Here is an 18,540-nt window from a genome sequence, read left to right as displayed (position 1 = left end):
TATTGCTATAAACTTCTCCATTAGCAGTGCTTTTGCTGCATTCTGTATGTTTTGGTATGTTGTTGTTTTCATTCATCTCTAAATATTTTATAATTTCTCTCACGATTTCTTCTTTGATCCATTGGCTGGTTAAAAGTGTGCAGTTTAATTTCCACAAATTTGTAACTTTTTCATTTGCCTTCTGTTCTTTTTTAACTTCGTTCTGTTGTGGGCAGGGAAGATACTTTTCATGAAACATATCTTTAGTTATTTTAGAGAATAGAGATTTTATTTTTTTAGTAGTTTATTGTTAAGTTGGTTTCCTTATAACACCCAGTGCTCATCCCCACAAGTGCCCTCCTCCATGCCCATCACCCTCCTTCCCCTCCCCCCACCCCCATCAGCCCTCAGTTTGTTCTCAGCATTCAAGAGTCTCTCATGGTTTGCTTCCCTCCCTCTCCCCCAGCTGCCATATGTTTGCATGTATATGAGAATTAGGAGGAACTTAAGGGAGGACCACAGGACCGTGGGGGAGAAGAAGGGGGGAAGATTAGTGAGAATAGAGATTTTAATCTATTTACATTTAAAGTAATTATTGCTAAGGTAGGGTCTTATTTCATTTTGCTATTTGCTCTCTTTTTATTCCCTTCAGCTCTTTTGTTTTCCCTCATTTGCTGTGTTACTATCTTTTTGTGTGTGTGTTTAACTGATTTTTTGTAGTGGAATATTTACATTTGTTTTTCCTTTCCTTTTGTTTATATTCTAGAGCTTTTTCTTTGTGGGTACCACGAGGATTACATTGAACATCCTAAAGTTATAGTACCCTAATTTGAATTTATACCATCTTAACTTCAATAACATCTAAAAACTCTGCTCCTTTTCAGCTCTACCCCCAGGTTTTTTGGTCATTGATACTGCAAAATTACATCTCAATACATTATGTTTTCCAAAACATAATTTAATGATGGTTTTAAATGTATTGGTCTCTTAAATCATTTAGAAAACAAAAATAGTGGAGCTACAAACCATTGTTACAATAAAAAATAGCTTTTATAATTACCCACTTATTTTTTTTATTGAGACCTTTATTTCTTTATATGGCTTCAAGTTACTGTCCAGTGTCCTTTCATCCTCTAGGACTGCCTGAAGCATTTCTTACAGGGCAGGTTTACTTCACTGTCTTCCCAGAATCTTTACAATGGCTTCTTCCAGTAACTTTAATTTGGATTTATTTATCTTATTTGAAGCTATATATTTGTGAAAAGAAAGGTTTAATATTAACATTTATAATTTTTAAATATACAATGCACTATCTATTTTGGTCATTGCAAATGTTGGGAATATTGTATCTAAGAAACAATTCTTTACCCAAGGTCATGAAGTTTTATAGTTTTAGCTCTTAGATTTAGGTCTGTGATTAATTTTTAAATTAATTTTTGTATATATTGTGATATATGGGTACAATTTTATTCTCTTACTTGTGGTTATTTGGTTGGTCCCAGAATTATTTCCTTGAAAATATTTTTCTATATCCACTGAATTGTCTTGGCACCCTTATTGAAAATTAGTTGACCATTCTTTTAACGGTTTATTTTTGGACTTTCAATTCTAGTCTATTGATCTATGTCTGTCCTTATACCAGCACCACACTCTTGCTACTATAGCTTTTTTTTCTAATCATGAAGGAGTGTTAGATTCTGTCAGATGCTTTTTCAGCATCTGTTGAGGTGATCATGTGTTTTTTGTCCTTTTGTATTATATGATCAATTACATTGATTGATTTTTGAATGTTAAGCCAACCTTGCATTTCTGTGATAAATCTCTCTTGGTCATGATGTATAATCCTTTTCATTTGTTGCTGATGTCAGTTTGCTTGTATTTTGTTGAATAGGTTTTTTTTTTTTTTTGCATTTATATTTATAAGAAATGTTGGTCTGTAGTTTTCTTTTCTTATGAGATCTTTGTCTGGTTTTGATATCAGTAATAGTGACCTTGTAGAATAAGTTGGAAAATGTTCCCTTCTCTTATATTTTTTGGAAACATTTATAAAGAATTGGTATTAATTTTTAAATGTCATTGTTTTGAGTTTTTATGGCTTCCTATATAGTTTGCCCTTTGCTATTGTTAATTGCAGATGGGGTTATAATTGGGGACAGAAAAGTGTTGTTTAATGCTGATCATTTCCCTATAGAACAATTGACAGCAAAAGTGCAGTACTCCAAATAAAAGTGTTGAGTCTTTATTCTGCCTACTTCTACTACACTATAGTGCTGCTTATTGCACCACTGGGGGACATTCTTAATTGCAGAAACAAATTGTAAGGCTTTTATATTTTGAATTCAGAACCATAGTTGGAAGATGCCTTTCAGTGCTATTTTCCTCAGTGGAACCATGTTAGGTACATGCCTAACTTGCTGTCCCCACTTTACCTGTAACTTATTGGTACAAATTTCTTTAGAAACATCACTTGAACAAAACAAATAAGCAAGGAGGAGAGAGAGAGAGAGAGAGCAAGAGCTAGAGTGAGGCAAACCAAGAAAGAGACTCTTAACTGTAGAGAACAAACTGAGTTACTGGAGGAGAGATAGGTGGAGGGATGGGTGAAATAGATGATGGGGATTAAGGAATGTACTTGTCATGAGCACTGGGTGTTGTATGGAAGTGTCAAATCACTGTATTGTATACCTGAAACCAATATTACATGGTATGTTAACTAACTGAAATTTAAATAAAAACTTTAAAAAAGAGAGACTGTTGTGAAGTGTTATACTGACTTCCTCTTAAGTAAGAGAGTCTGAGAACAAGGAAAGTTTGTTGAATCTCAGACATCATGTAAGGTAATCCAAACAATAAATATTGAGATTGTCTTCCTACATGTTCCAAAGTACTTTTGGTCATTAGTCACTACCAACTCAGTGGGAAAAATTAGCACTGAAGAAATAATAAGAGTTAATGTTTACTAAATAATTACAATGTGTCAAATAGTGTGTTAAGTTCTTTACATGTACTATATCTTTTGTCTCCATAGCAGTCTTATGGAGTCAATACTAATGTTATTTTCCACTTGACAGATGTGAAAACTCATAAACAGAGAGGTCATCTAATTTGCTTCATGTCATGTGGGTAGAAAATGGTAGAACCAGGATTTTACCTAGGTTATGTGACCTCACAGCCCACCTTGAACCAGAAGTTAGAGTAGATTAGGCATATTCCAGAGCAGGAATTCAGATTCAGGGTTTCTGTATTACAGCTTTTGAGTTTATCAGTCCTTTGTCTCTTTCTTGATGAAGATTAACACTGTCAGTCAACATTTAAGAAATGTTCATAAGGGATGTGCTAAGATGGCTCTAAGGATTTGAAATTAGACAGTGTCTCTCTGCAGGGATCATGTAATAGACAAGTTAACAAAACAAATATTTAGCATTTATTGAGTGCTGTGTTTCATGGCAAATGATTCACTTATATAAATTTATCGAATCTGCAAAATAACTCTGTGAGTTAAGTACATATTATTATTATCACTTTTATTTATAGATGAAGCCACTGAAGCAAATATATTTAACTTGCTCAAGGTCAATTAGCAATAAATGCCATAGCCCGGGTTTGAACCTGGATGGTCCTGCTGCAGAATCTCTGTTCTGAATCATTTTGCTATGTGATTTCTCTAATTAAGTAAACAGCCACCTGACATATTGTCACAACAATGCAGTCACGGCAAGAAAACAGTGATAAGAGTGGATCATTGTGTTTATGCCTGTGGAGGTTGGAGTCCCTTCTGTAGAAGACAAATGTGTTGTGGCTGAGAAAAGGAGAAAGATTTTTTTCTGCAAATCTGAGACAACCTGAGACAAACATGGAAATAAGAAAAGAAAAATTGCTTTTAAAAGGGAGGCTGTTAGCCTGTGGGATGGGAATGCAGATGGGAATGCACTGATAGGGTGTGGTGCACGCTTCAGAGCTGTGCCTGCTTGGTCCTGAGGGAGCTGTGGTTTGGGAGGGTTTAGAGTCATGCCTCATGAGCAGAAAGGGTCAGTTTGAAAAAAAGAATTTCAGAAAATGAGTTTAATAAACTCAATTAGCAGGTATAGAGGTTCAATCAACAAGAGACAAATAGAAACACCAATTACAAGTGTTTTTAGTAATCTAAGAAACGCCTGGAAGTTAGCAGGAAAAGGTTTGACCATAGGGGTAATATTTCTTTCTTAGTGCCAAAATTGTAGTAGTTGTCTCTTTCTAGTGGCAGTAACATCAGGGAGTGGGGTTTATTCAGCACTTCTCTTCATGGAAACACAAGCATGTCCCATTGTTCTAGTTTTCCTTAAAAGTGCTCTACCTCTCAGTGCATGAGTGAGAAGACAACATCCCCAGAGCCATCAGTGACCAGAGAGCTGGATGTGTGTGGGCAGTTTTCCTCCAGATGTGTGGGTCCTCTGGTCTGCAGCTTTAAGGGACTTAAGAGCTTTCTTTGTCTCCTCGAACACATGTGTTCACTCACCTCTTGGTCACCAAGGAACTGTTAATATTCTTTTGAATTTGAGGCAGTTTGCAACTTTAAAGGATCATCACATTATCAAAATAAATTTTATGTAATGTTTTCAATGAGATGATTACTAAATTAAGGTTTCTAAGTTAGTTTTTACTGAAAAGAAAAACTATATTCACATCAAAGGCAAATAATCCAGTATTGCCCACCCATCATATCTCTCTTATGCAAATGGAGATCAGCGAGAGTCAAATGTCAAATACACACACTTAAATACTTTTGGTCCATTACTACTTTTAAGGTAACCTGGTGCCTTATTTTCTCAAGTCCTCACACAGGTGTTCAGGAATATCAGGATGGTGTGCCAAAAATCCCAACAGCCTGTATTACAGTGGAAGATGCAGAAATGATGTCAAGAATGGCTTCTCGTGGGAACAGAATTGTTATTCAGCTGAAGATGGGGGCAAAGAACTACCCGAATGCTGATTCCTTCAATACCGTAGCAGAGATCATTGGCAACAAGTATCCAGAGCAGGTAAGTAAAGGAAATGTATGGGCTGTCTGAGAGGACAGTTTCATGGTCAAGAATCAGTTTTAATAGGTGGTTCAGGGAAAGAGAGAATATGAATCTACAGAGATGGTTGTTATAAACTCATTTTATATATATATACTTCCCCCCCCCCCACCAAAAGTTTTACAACAAATTGAAGGGTGGAATAGGATCCATGGTGTGGAAACTCAACCTCTGAATAGCTGAGGGCACTATTTGTATATATGTTGTATTTATTTCATTTGGAGCCAGGCTAGTATTTGAGATCATACCAATTGCTAATAGTTACTATGCTTATTGTATGTATGGATTATGTTATTTGATTCTTTCAAAACTTAGCAAAGTTGGATTTATTTTCATCATTTTACAAGTGAGGAAACTAACATAGAAGGTAGCTCAGGTGCCTAAAGTCCACACAGCTAGTTAGTGGCTCGGAAAGGACTGAAACCCAGGACCTTATAAATGTTAAACCAAGTTTTATTTTATTTCTTAAAAAAATTAAGTTTATTTATTTATTTTGAAAGAGACAGAGGCAGCATGTGTGGGGGAGGGAGGGAGTAAGAGAAAGAGAGAGAGAGAGATAAACAGAGAGAGAGGGAATCCCAAGTAGGCTCCACCCTGTCAGTACAAAGCCCTATGTGTGGCTGGAACTCAGGAACCATGAGCTGAAATCCAGAATCAGATGCTTAACTGACTGAGCCACCGGGTACCTCTAAACCAATTTTTAAACCACAATAATTTCCAGAAATATTTTTTTCCTTGCAAAGTTTGAAAATCAAATAGTACTAGAGACAGATCCAGACTCTATGCTAGCTGAAGGTTAAATAGGTTTGGCATGTTACTTATTCTCTGAGTCTTAGAGAACTTCACCACAAAGAACGGATGGTATATGTAACTTTCCAGGATTATTGTGAGAACTCAATTAGCCTAGCATAGTAAATAGTCAGCATAGTGTTTGACACAACATGGGCACTCACTGAATTTAAGTTTACTTCCTATGGCATCAAGTGTACAAAAAAAACAAAAACAAAAAAAGCCCCCCATAGTTTAGTAAGGTATCTGGTAGAAATTTCCTCTATTAGTAGTCTATTTCAGACTTGATTTTGCTTATGGAAATCAATGGGATGAAGGGAAAAGTGAATAGTGAGTGATAGAGAAACAAACCTTCCGTACATGTCTCAACTCAGGACCCCTCCCAGACTTAAGGGCTCTGCTGTAGTAAAGGTTTGTTTTATGTTTGGGACCCTTTTCTTTCTTCCCAAATCTCTTCCAGGACATGGGTGTACATCAGCTTTTGGCTTGTAGCCACAGGAATAATGGAAAAGCAAGATCTCAGTGGTACCCTAGGGAGTCAAATAGCTGTAGAGAAACTTGTTTCAAATGTTAAGAAAGCAAACAAACAAGTCCCTTGCCCTTTAGGGAATGGATAACAACAGAAGAATCCAGAGTCTATATTCCAGCTATGAAGCAGTCAGACTCCTTAACATGTAACCCTTACCAGGTGCAGTTCCAGGCAGTAGTTGCAGGATCTACTGGGAAAAAGTGTTGCCATTTTTAAGGCTGCCAGTACAGGGCAGGAGGGGTTTCGGATTAGCTGTGATCAGTTGTCTGGGTTTTCAGGCTACTCTGGCTCCTAGGCTGGATGGCAAGATGAGTGTGAGTTATTGGGAGCGTTAGTCTGAAACAGCCAGGAGGCGTCAAGGTCTGAGGTAAAGCATTAAAGTAAGAAGAGTTCCCTGGAATCTTCTAGGTGGGAATGCTCAGTCCTGCTCCTCAGTCTGGCATGGTTATTTTTTCTTCAAAATCAGCTTTATGGAAGTAAAATTACCTAAATTTACCAAATTTAAGTTACAATTCAGTGTGCTTTGAAAAATGTATGCAGTAATGTAACCACTACAATGGTCATAATAGAGAATATTTTCATCACTCCAAACACTGCCTTGTGCCCCTTTGCTGTCCATCTCCACCTCCACTCCCCTGCCCCAGAGTAACCACTGATTCACATCCTAGAACTATAGTTTTTTCTTCTCTGGAATTTCCTAAGAGCACAGAATGTGTAGTCTTTCATGTCTGGCTTCTTTCAGTCAGCATACTGCTTTTGAGATTCATCTACATTGTTTTATCAATTGTCCATTCATTTATATTGCTGCTGAGTGATATTTAATTGCATGGATATACCACAATTTGTTTATTCATTCAGCTATTGTTGGACATTTGGGTAGTTCCTCGTTTTTGACTATTATGAGAAACCTTCTGTGAATATTCTTGTGCAGTCTTTCTGTGTACCGTTGTTTTCATTACTCCTTGGCTAAATGCCTATGAGTGGAATTGCTGGGCCAGCCTGAATTTTAAGCACTCTGATCACCATCAAGATGCCTCAGTCGTTTATTTCTGTGGGAGTAGGCTCTTCTCTAGCTGGGTAGATTCCAGAGAGGTCCCAAGACTTAGATTAAACATTTACCTCTACCACAGTGTTGCATAGCATTCCAGAAGTTGGTTGTAAGTATATTGTTACCAAGATATACAAGGTAGAAGGTTAATGGAAGCTCTCCCACAAAGAAGTTATAGTATTACTTCCACAGAAGGAATGTGGATGAGCACAGTGAAGTCCATGTGACTGGTTTTTTTTTTTGGGTGGGTGGGTGAGGGGGGTGCATCTGCCTCATAGTCTGCCTGAAACCACAGGGGCTGCCCACACCATGAAGGGAAGCAGAAAACATGTATTGTTCCCTCCAGACATAGGTAAATTAAGGAACCTGAGTAAGCAGTCTATCCCTGATAAATGTTATCTCTTCCAAGAAGCTTCATCTGGTAACCTTCACCTCATCCCGGCTCCGTGTGCTGTTATGATGTCATTGTTACGGGTCGGCTCCCCCCAGAGCTTGCAAATGCCCTGAGCAGACACTCTGCTTACTTTTTTTTTCTTCTTACTTTTCACTAATGCCTATTTCAGGACTCGGCAAAGCATCTCAAAAACATACTTTGTTTCAGTAAAATGAAGAGAGGAAATGAGGGAGAAAATGGTTGGAGAATTGTCTTAATCCTTAAAATCTAGACGTTCTCCTGCCGCCTTCAGAACACTGATTATCCACTGGCATATTGGACATCACTCCTAAATGCAGCTCTGCGTGTCCCAACCGGAACAAGTCAACTCCCTCATACCTGATCACTTGCCTTAGTTTCTCATCTCTGTGAAAGGAACCATATTTACCTGTCAGCCAGTTTAGAGAACTTCATGTTAGTTTTCATTTTCTCCTCTTTATCACTGTTCTACAGCCGGTACCACATCCTACTAAGTCTACTTTCAGCATATTAAAAAAAAAAAAATCTGTTCTGTCTTGCCTTTACTGTCATGATTGTCCTAATTCAGGCCCTTGCTCTCCCTCCGATGATTTTTTTCTTCTAATCTCTCCTCTATTTCTGTATTTTTGCAGTGTAGCTCAGAGCTATCTTACAATACTGTTCTCCACATGGTGTTCCCCGGCCGTGAGGCCCCCTCTCTTGTTCCCTATAAGATAAAGGTTATGATAAAGATAAATACTCAGTTATGAGTAATCAGAGGTAAGCAGAAGACAGAGGAAAAGATACAAAGAGGGAAGGATTTGGGCAGGTTAAATGGAAGGCAGTTATAGGTAAGAGGAAATTATGTAGTACTGTTCATAAATGAGCAAAAAATGAGAATGAAGGAAGGGAAGGATATTTATGATGGAGATTCAAATGCCAACTAAGAACTATCTTTTCATTGGTGGTGAGGGAGTCTAGCTCTCCTAAACTCAGGCAAACTTTCCTAAAATCGCTCAGTATCAGTGATTTAATTATCAGTACATTAGCCCCTCCTTATCTGCAGTTTCGCTTTCCACACTTTCAGGTACCTTTGGTCAACAGAGGTGGGAAACAGATGATCAGAAGGTCACTAGTAGCCTAGGGTTACATCACATGCCTATGTCATTCTCCTCATTTCATCCCATAATGTAGGCATTTTATTATCACACATCATCACAAGAAGAGAGAGCATAGTACAGTAAGGTATTCTGAGAGAGAGACAGACATTCACATAACATTTATTACAATATATTGTTATAATTGTTCTATGTATTGTTGTTGTTAATACTCTACTGTGCCTAATCTACAAGTTAAACGTTGTCATAGGTATGTTTGTATCGGAAAAAATATAGTAGATATAGGGTTTGAGGCCATCTGTGGTTTCGGGCATCCATTGAGTATCTTGGAATGTGCCCCCGATGGATGAGGAGGGATTACTGTAATGGCAACAGTGATATAAATGTTGATGGTGCTGGTTAAGATTGACTAATGTATCTGACACATGCTGAGCAAAGTCGTTGCAATGGAGTTATCTCTAAAAAGAAGAGGATTTATTCCAGCTATTAGTCTGCTTGCAGTCCAAACATCCTGGGTGACTTGAAGATGTGCTAACACTCACACAGTGACCAATGGACACTCTTCGATGTTATACCCAGAACAACCTCTTACATCTCATTTTTGTTCACAGCACCTTAATGAAAGAAAAGTAGTTAACACATTAAAAAAAAAAATCCTTCTGATTTGGCCCAAGAACCAGGGACAAGGTGTGGTGACTTTCAGCTCTAGAAAAGCATGTATGTGATTGATGAAGCATTAATACTCTACAAAATACTATTGCATAATTCAGCCATAAGCCTGTACTGAATTAACCAACAACAGACTTTTAAAAATGCCAGTAATACAAATAGTTTATTGGGTTTCAATATGTGAAAATGGCTGAGTAGGGCTATTGTACACATTAATTCTACCATCTTCCTGAACAACCCACAGTGGCATGTTTTGGCTCCTCCAAGCCTAGAATTCTCTCAGCACTTTGACCTTCTCAGAAACTGCTCTGCTGTGATTAGGGCATGCTGTAGAGAATTCAGTAGATCTTGAACACACTGAGGAGATGCATTTAATAGGCAGAATACAGTCCTCTAGAAGCTCTGACAGTAAGTCTCAGAACTCCTTTCTCTCAGACAGCTTTATTTCTGAGAAACCATGGTACTCTGAGGCCCACCCATGGTTGAGAATGAGTCTGCAAGAGTGAGAACAAGAGCACTTTGGCTTCTGAGCTGATACTTTCTTGTGCTAAAATAACAATATTATGTCTGTTCCCCATTCATTAAGGAACTAGTTTGCATTGGAAAATTCATAGGAAACTTGTCGCCATCCATGAATAAGTTTTATTTTTGTGACATCAATAAAGGTTATCCTGACACTAAGTAGTCTTGGTCAGAGACAGAGAGGTAGGGCTCTTAGCAATCTCATACCAATCCCTGATTTTCAGATGAGAATATTAAATCCGTAAGTGACTTGTCCCAGTGGACACAGAAATGTGTGATAGCACATCTGGAATTCAACTCCAGATTTCCTGACCCCCATTTCTTTCAACCCTAAAGACATCCCATTGTGCTTGACCATACTTCAGCTGGATAGAATCCGTATAGGCAGCGCTGTCCCTACCAAATCATTACACGGGAGAGATTTTTGTCTTCCTTTCATGCTTTTTCTCCTGACATCCCTTTCCTATGTCCAAGGAGCTCTCATAAACCTCGTCCCTGGCTGTCCCAGTTTCTGAAAGCTCTCATGAGCATTATCACCTGGGAAAACCCCAAGTGATATGTCCATTCTTCTGTGGGTCATCTCTCAGGCAAGTCTTGCTTGAGTCTCATCCCTCTTAGGCTCCTTGTCACTTTGGAACAGGATCTGATGGCTGAAATCACTTCTGTGGTCTTAATGACTCTTTATGATACCCTGTTCCCCTGTGCCCCTGTCCATACCCCTTCGCTGCCCTCAATCAGGAAGTTAGGTGTTTCTGTTTTAATAGGACCACAGACAAAGCCAAAATAGGTCGACTACCAGGCACATCATTTAAAAAAATTAGCAACTTTTTAAAAAATATTTTTTAAGTTTATTTATTTATTTTGAGAGAGAGGGAGCATGAGCATGAATGAGGGAGGTGCAAAGAGAAAAGGAGAGAGAGGATCCCAAGCAGGCTCTGCTCTGTCAGCCCAGAGCCCCACACGGGGCTTTAACTCATGAACTGTGAGATCATGATCTGAGCTGAAATCCAGACTTGAATGCTCAACCGACTGAGCCACCCAGGTGCCACCAACACCTTTTTATTTTGTAGTAATTTTAGACTCACAAACAGTTGCAAAAATAGTGCTGAGAGCTCAAGTGTACCCTTTGACCACCTTCCCCAATAACAACATTTCACCTAACCATAGTATATTTACCCAGTGAGGAACCTGTACTCCTGAGAGCAAGTTGCTTTCCTGTATAGCAGGGGCTTCCTGTGGGCATCCTCTGTGTAGTGCCCAGTGTAGGGGGGACCCTCCTCTGATATCATATAGCCTGAATAGTCCTTCCCCACCCTTACTTTATGATGCTTCCAGGGTATCTCACTCAAACAAGCAAACACAGGAGGAGAGTTGTTCTCAAACTGACCTGTTAAGAGGCCAGGTTACCTGAAATGAGGGAGTTGGTGCGCCTGTAGGAGAGACTCTCCCATGGTAACAGATTGTCCAGTGTTGACCCTTGGGGCTGGTCTATTTCTTTTGCTCCTCAGTGATTTCCTAGACCTTACTTTGAGGCTTTGCCTAGTAAATGCAATATTTTAAAAATGTTAATATATTCCAGAAATCTTCTGAGGGAATTTATGGAAAAGAAGAGTGTTCCAGATTTTTTTTTTTTGGTTGATGATATCTAAACCCATTTTGATAAAACCTTGATAAGCAAAATTGTTTTTTTATACATACCTTTTTCCTACAGTAGTTATTTTCATAGACTCAAAGAACAATTTCAGTTTTCATATAAAGTATTATTTCAAATATAATGCAGCACTATGAAGGCTTGTGGGAAACACTGAGATGAAAGCTCTAGTTTGTTAACTGGAGAGCTCACTTTTTCTGTGTGTGTGTGTGTGTGTGTGTGTGTGTGTGTGTGTGTGTGTAGGATAGGATTTCTCAACATCTACACTATTGACATTTTGGGCCAAATAATTCTTTGTTGTGGGGGTCTGTACCATGTGCTGTAGAATATTTAGCAGCATCCCTGGCCTCTGCCCCACACCGTATAACCATGACTGTCAAAATGCCCCCAGACATTGCCAAATGTCTAGGACAGAAGTCATCTCAGATTGGGAATCATTGGTGTGGAGTAATGGAAGGATCACAATGTGGGGGTTGCCAGGCCTTGGTTCTGGTTTTATTTTTGCCACAAATAAGCTGAGTGACCTCGGCCCACTCAATCCTTCAGCTATAGAATGAGGAGCTCCATCTAAAAAAACTCAAAGGTCATTTCCAGCCCTAAAATTCCATTATGAAAAAAGAAAATACTTGGAGATTATCAACAGACTAATGGTACACCGTGTATGCTGTTAGTAATGAGGTAGTGGGAGCCCTTTTATTATTTGACAATGCTGGTAGGTGTTTTGTTCATTTGTTTAATATTCTGTGTTCAAATACAGTTAGCAACTCTTCTATTGAAAAAGTCAAATAATCTCCTTTTTTTGTGGCACTTCTTAAACCTTTACTATGCTAGTGTACTCTGGGAATTTTTAAGAGGTAGTTTTGTAGTATTCCCTGAACTTTTTGAGGAACAGTAGGATAGAGGCATAAGATCCACTGGATAGCTTATGTTTTGATGTTTTTTAATATTCACTTAGAAAAGCTATTTGTTCATTAATACAACACAAATTTATTGAGTATCTGGTATGTGTCTGGCACGAGGGTTGGAGCAGGAGTGTCGGGTGGGCAGTATCTCACTGTAGTTAGAAACATAGCCAATAGAATTCAAATCCTACCTCATATGTTTTCTTGGTAGGTCATTTTGCCTCTCCGATACTCAATAAATAATAGCCTGGAAAGGATGGAACTTACACAAAAGCAAGGAGTTGAGAAACAGGAGGGGCACATTGGAGGGACAGGGCACAGCCCTGGCATGTCATGTGCAAGGCTGGGGCTTTGTCCTGTTGGCAGTAGGAAGTCACTGAAACTTAGCTAGGAGATAATCGGACTGGAACTGAGACAGTTGACATAGTGTTAGGAAAGAGGAGAAGGATTCAGGAAATACTTGGGAAATAAAATTGATGGAAATTGTTAAAGTTTAGATATAGAGGAGAAGAAGAAGGAAAAGTACAGTTTGGATAATAAGGGAAGTTTATTCATTACATGTACAAGAATGTATTGAGCTCCTACTGTGTGCTGGCTGTGTCTCATTGCCCACACAGCACTTGGGGCAGAAGAGACAAGCCAGTGAACAGGTAACTGCCAAAGAAGGAGATAAGGGCCATAAGATGGCAGCCACATGGTACAGTGGGGGCTTATTTCACTGGTGAATATCGTGGTCAAGGAAGCCTTTCTTGAGAAGTCAAACTTATTCCTACAATACGAGTAGTTTACCATGAGGAGTTAACCAAGCTAAAGGTGATGAGGGTGGGGCTGGGATAGAGAATGTTCCAGAAGAGGAATAGTATGTATACAAGCCCAAAGAGTAGCATTATTCTTTTTTTTCTTTGAAGGAATGTCGTGTGATTCCTATGATTTCCAAATCCATCTGATAATGAACCCTGTGTGCATGGGGTTATGCTGTAAAATAACCTAAAGAAAAACACATGGCCTATTTCATGTATATATGTGTTTTTTTTTTTAATAAATTATCAAAAAGCTCAACAATCCCTTTGGAAACAGCTTCAATGTTGATGCTGTCAAGACCCTTGTTGAAGGAATAAACAAAACCTGATTGACCTGGTGCACAAAATCATGCCCTACAGAATGGACTAATTGGAGGCTGTGTAGCAAATGCAGTTTTGCCTTTCATCTGTATACGTAGTCTGTTGATTTGTAAAACCTTCTTCATGGGTACAGCAAGTTATTTTGTCTGGGTGGGAGCCTTTTTACTAACTTAAGCAGCTGTTTAAACTTTCATAAGCAAAGTAATTATTAAATCTTTCATGAACATATTGGTTGGAACATTTGTTCACATCTTAACCTTGAGTTGGGAAGTTTTAGGGGGTGGGGTTAAAGAGTTTGAAGCTGGCAAATTTCATTCTTTTTTTTTTCCTTTCTTATTATAAACTTTTTATGGCGTAGAACCAGCCAACCTAAATCATGGGAGGAAAAATACATGTGTGGCAAGCATGAGGCATTTCATTGTTTATTTTTCAAATTTCTGAAATGTGCTCAGAGCTGTGGATGCCTCTGGGCTCATAAAGACAGCAAATGGAAATAGCTCAAGCCAGACGGGCTGGTTTTAGATAGATAGCCACCCAGGTAGACAAGGCAAACCTTGGAGAGTATTCTTTCCTGGACTCAATAAGTCATCCTAGAGGCCAAGATGGTACTTGCAAGTAAGATGATGCCATCTTTCATAGGTTTAAGCACCTTTCTTTTATTAGTAATGGAGCGTTTTAATAATAATCGCAAAATGAATAATAATCTGCATTTATGGAGTGTTTACCATGTGACAGGCAGTATTCTCGATGCTTCTCATGCATTTTCTCCTTTAATCTTCACCATGACCTTGTCAAGTAAGCAATGCTGTTATCCTGCTACAGATAAAGAAACTGAGGCTTAGATCACAAATTTCACAAAGCTTCTGTGTGGCAGAGCTAGGAGCACACACAAGCTTATTCTATCCTGGAACCTGTACTCTTTGACAAGTCATCATCCTGGACTTCTTCGTCTTTTTCTATTCTAGGTTGTGAGGTACTGGTATCTAAAGAGTTTCATGTTTTACCCCAAATGGAGAGAAAATCAGCACAATTGTCCGTGTTATAATCAACAGGAACAAATTCTTGTTGAATACCTATTCTGTGTAGAACTTGTGTTACTAACTTGGGAAGTATTCTGAGCAAAGAGGAGAGACAGTAAAGGGACTATTTATTTAGCATGGTGGCTAAGTAAAGTAGGCAGTGAATTCTGGAACTCAGAGTCTACTGTACTGACTCAGGGCCCACAGCACTGCATCCTGGCTGGCTCAGTACAAATGTACTGTACAGTATTTTGCAGTTTGTTATGTACTCTCATCTGTATTATCTCATTTAAGTCTGACAACAGGGCTGATTATTACAGTTTCCAATGTAAATTTTTTTAATGTTTGTTTGTTTGTTTTGTGTGGGGGGGGGAGAGAGAGAGAGAGCTAGTGCACGAGTGGGGGGAGGGGCAGAGAGGAAGAGAGAAAATCCCAAGTAGGCTGCATACTGCCAGCACAGAGCCTGATGTGGGGCTCAAACTCATGAAACTGCAAGATCATGACCCGAGCCAAAATCAAGAGTTGGATGCTTAACCGACTAAGCCACCCAGGCACCCCTACAGTTTCCACTTTAAAGATGAAGAAGGTGAGATTCAAAGTCAATTATTTAAGTTAGATACACGTCGAATAAGCGGGAGTTAAGATTCAAAGTTTGATTCCTCAATAACTTGCTCTAGTCGTTGCCCTGAGCCCTGTGGTTTAATGTAGCATAGAACGAATGCCTTAAGGATGCTCTAAAACACAACCTGAACAATGAACCACCCAGCTCCTCTGCTCCTGAATTCTTAACCTCCACAAAACTCTGTGAGGTAGCAAATATGTATTGTTTTAAGCCACTAGGTTTTGGGGTGAACTAATACAATAATCAAAGAACACAAGACAGATAAGGAGGAATTTAACAGACGGTCAAGGAATTTATTAGTAGGTGTTCTGGGCAAAGAGAAAAACGTATACAAAAAAGTATAAAAGTGTGTCACAGCAAGGCATATTTTAGGAACTCCAAATAAAAGACAAGATGAAGACTCCCAACTCAAAATCATAGCATTTGGAGTGTGAGGATCTCACGAAGAACTTACTCTGTTATCTAAATAATGTAGCAACTACTGTTCCTAAGAGCAATGAATCCGCGAGAGATTAAGTTCCATGTGGGTGATTTAAGAAGATAGGAAAGCAATCAAAACTTTGAAATATTTACTTCAAAATTAAAACGAAAAATGTACTGTATAAATCCTTAGTGAAAGGGGAGTCCAGATTATCCCACATAGCCACCTCCCTGTGTTGTTACTTCACTAAACTGTCTGGGTCTGTGTTTTGAAAACTTTAAACTTCAAAGTAGGGCCAAGAAATAGCTAATGAAGAACACCTGGATTTTCCCCAGGATTTTTCACTCTATGGTTCTGCTACAACAATCAGGTAGAAATTAACATGTTATAACCAATTATGTGTTTTGCTTGGCATCCTGTTAACCAACTGAAATTTTTAAAAAGAGAATTGCCCAGATTGACTTTCTATTCTATGCCGTATCTCATTCGCTGACTCTTTATTGAGTGCTACCCATGTGTTACCCACTGTGACAGGCCCATAAACCAAACCTTTATATTTGTGTTGCAGAAATCTCTCAGTTCCAACTCCACTGTTTTCTAGAGTTAGTAGCAGCTCCTAGTTTATTGTTTAAGTTGGATTTTAATATAAAATAAAATATATTATAAATATAATATAATATAAATATATAGTATAATATAAAATTAATACCTACTTATTTGAAAAAGAGAGAAAAATAAAACGAATTATTACTCAGAAACACATTAACTCAGACAATTTCTGTTAACATCTTGCTGCATTTCCTTCCCTGTATTTTCTTCTATGAATATTTTTATAGAGTTATATTTTATAGATAGCGTCAGATCTGATTTTTGTTTCACATAAGGCAAACTATCCCTTGGAATAGAAATTTTAGTACCTGTAAGTTATTCTGACAGATATTTGGTAATTTGCTTAAACTGTTATTAGATTTTTTGATTACACATGAATCTTTCTGTAAAAATGATGTTACATCTAAATAAATATGTGGCTAGGGAATTTTGAAGTTGTCCTTTGAACTGTTTATGGGCTTTGCTAAAATGGAGTAATTTTAAATAATGATCAACAGGAAGCTTAGGAAGAGGTTAACATGGTTTCTTCCCTGCCAAAAGAACTGCCTTTGGAACATTCTAAGAACACTGTGTGGCCATGTGCCGAATGTGCCGTCATAGTTATGCTGTTAGTTAAATTAAACATGAATGATTGGATGAAGAACATTATTATTCTGTCCACATTCTTGACTCTTAATTTAAGGTTAAGCTAACTTAATTTAATGTCATGTGAATTTTTAGCAGCAATTATGGCCAGTTAATGCATGTTCTTCCTTAGTTATGCCTCATCTCTGCAAAATTACAATATTTCATTCCAAATTTATTCTGACCACAGTTAAGTAGAACTTTCTCCCATTTTCCCTCAGTGTTTATATCAGAAGCCCTTGAGTTTATACTGTAAGCTACCATTTGTGTATTTTTATAATAAGCCTCTAAAAAGTAGTCGTGGAGATGAGTACACAAGACTCAGTGCCCATCAGAGACCTGGACCTTATTCCTTCTTCATCCTTCAGGAGACATCATGTGGATGATAGAGATACTGTCTTAACATCTCTATTCCTGTCTTTCTCCTCTCCATACATCTGGTTTACCACCACGCAACCAATATTGCTTAAGTATGCCTCAAAGCAGAAGTATGCCTCTGTCAACCTTCTACTTAAAACAGGCAGTGTCTCCCTACTTACAGTAACACAATACCCAACACTCTTTTTTTTTTAATTTTTTAATGTTTTATTTATTTCTGAGAGAGAGAGAGAGAGAGACAGCATGAACAGGGGAGGGTCAGAGAGAGAGGGAGTCACAAAATCCTGAAACAGAATCCAGGCTCTGAGCTAGCTGTCAGCACAGAGCCCGACACGGGGCTTGAACCCACGAACCGTGAGATCATGACCTGAGCCGAAGTCGGACACTTAACCAACTGAGCCACCCAGGCACCACAGCCAACACTCTTTAAACATGGCACTTAAAACCTTACATCTACAAGATATTTTAGTGCTCATGCCTTTTTCCACAGGTAATCTATGTGCTACAAACCCAGAAGATTATGTGTTTTGTGTTGCTTTACGATTTCTTTGCCTTCTCCATACTGATTCCCTTTTCTGTATCTACCTGTTGAAATCTGGCTTACTCTTTTTCATTTGTTCATTTTTTTCACAAGAGCCCTCCTCCATGCCTGTCACCCCCTTCCCCTCCCCCCCACCCCATCAGCCCTCAGTTTGTTTCATTTGTTTGCTGTTTAATTGAATGATTCAATAACATTAATTCATTTAATAAATATTTACCGAGTTCTAGTTGCATGATGACACTGTTCAAGGGCAAGCTCAAATGCCACATCCCCTAAGAAGCCGTTCCTGATCACCTCAGCCTCAAGAGAGGCTGGTTTCTCTCTTGAGAACTTCCACTGGTCTTTTTTATTTACTTCTCTTTTGTCACTAATCTATACCTCATTGCCATGTATATTGTAACTACTCAAAAATGCTTTTCTATTTTTTAAGATGTTTATTTATTTTGAGAGAGAAATAGAGAGAGCAGGGGAGAAGCAGAAAGAGAGGGGGAGAGAGAGAATACCAAGCAGGCTCCATGCTCCATGCTGTCAGTGCAGAGCCCAATGCCAA

At 38.5% G+C, this 18,540-nt stretch overlaps 1 protein-coding gene across 3 annotated transcripts in view; it reads left to right on the top strand.

Annotated features, from left to right (window-relative positions):
- Positions 1-18,540, top strand: part of CPQ (carboxypeptidase Q) — a 386,524-nt gene that overhangs the window by 210,259 nt on the left and 157,725 nt on the right. For all 3 annotated transcript variants that reach the window (XM_039253463.1, XM_039253462.1, XM_039253464.1), the window contains one exon: positions 4,790-4,997. In XM_039253463.1, the coding sequence (XP_039109394.1) occupies positions 4,790-4,997 (208 nt within the window). The remainder of the gene's footprint in view (positions 1-4,789; positions 4,998-18,540) is intronic.

The sequence above is a fragment of the Hyaena hyaena genome, unplaced genomic scaffold (genome assembly GCF_003009895.1).
Source record: "Hyaena hyaena isolate Hyena2069 unplaced genomic scaffold, ASM300989v1 scaffold_452, whole genome shotgun sequence".
NCBI lineage: Eukaryota > Metazoa > Chordata > Mammalia > Carnivora > Hyaenidae > Hyaena > Hyaena hyaena.
Note: the sequence above shows the minus strand (reverse complement) of the source record. Positions and strands in the feature narration are given on the sequence as shown.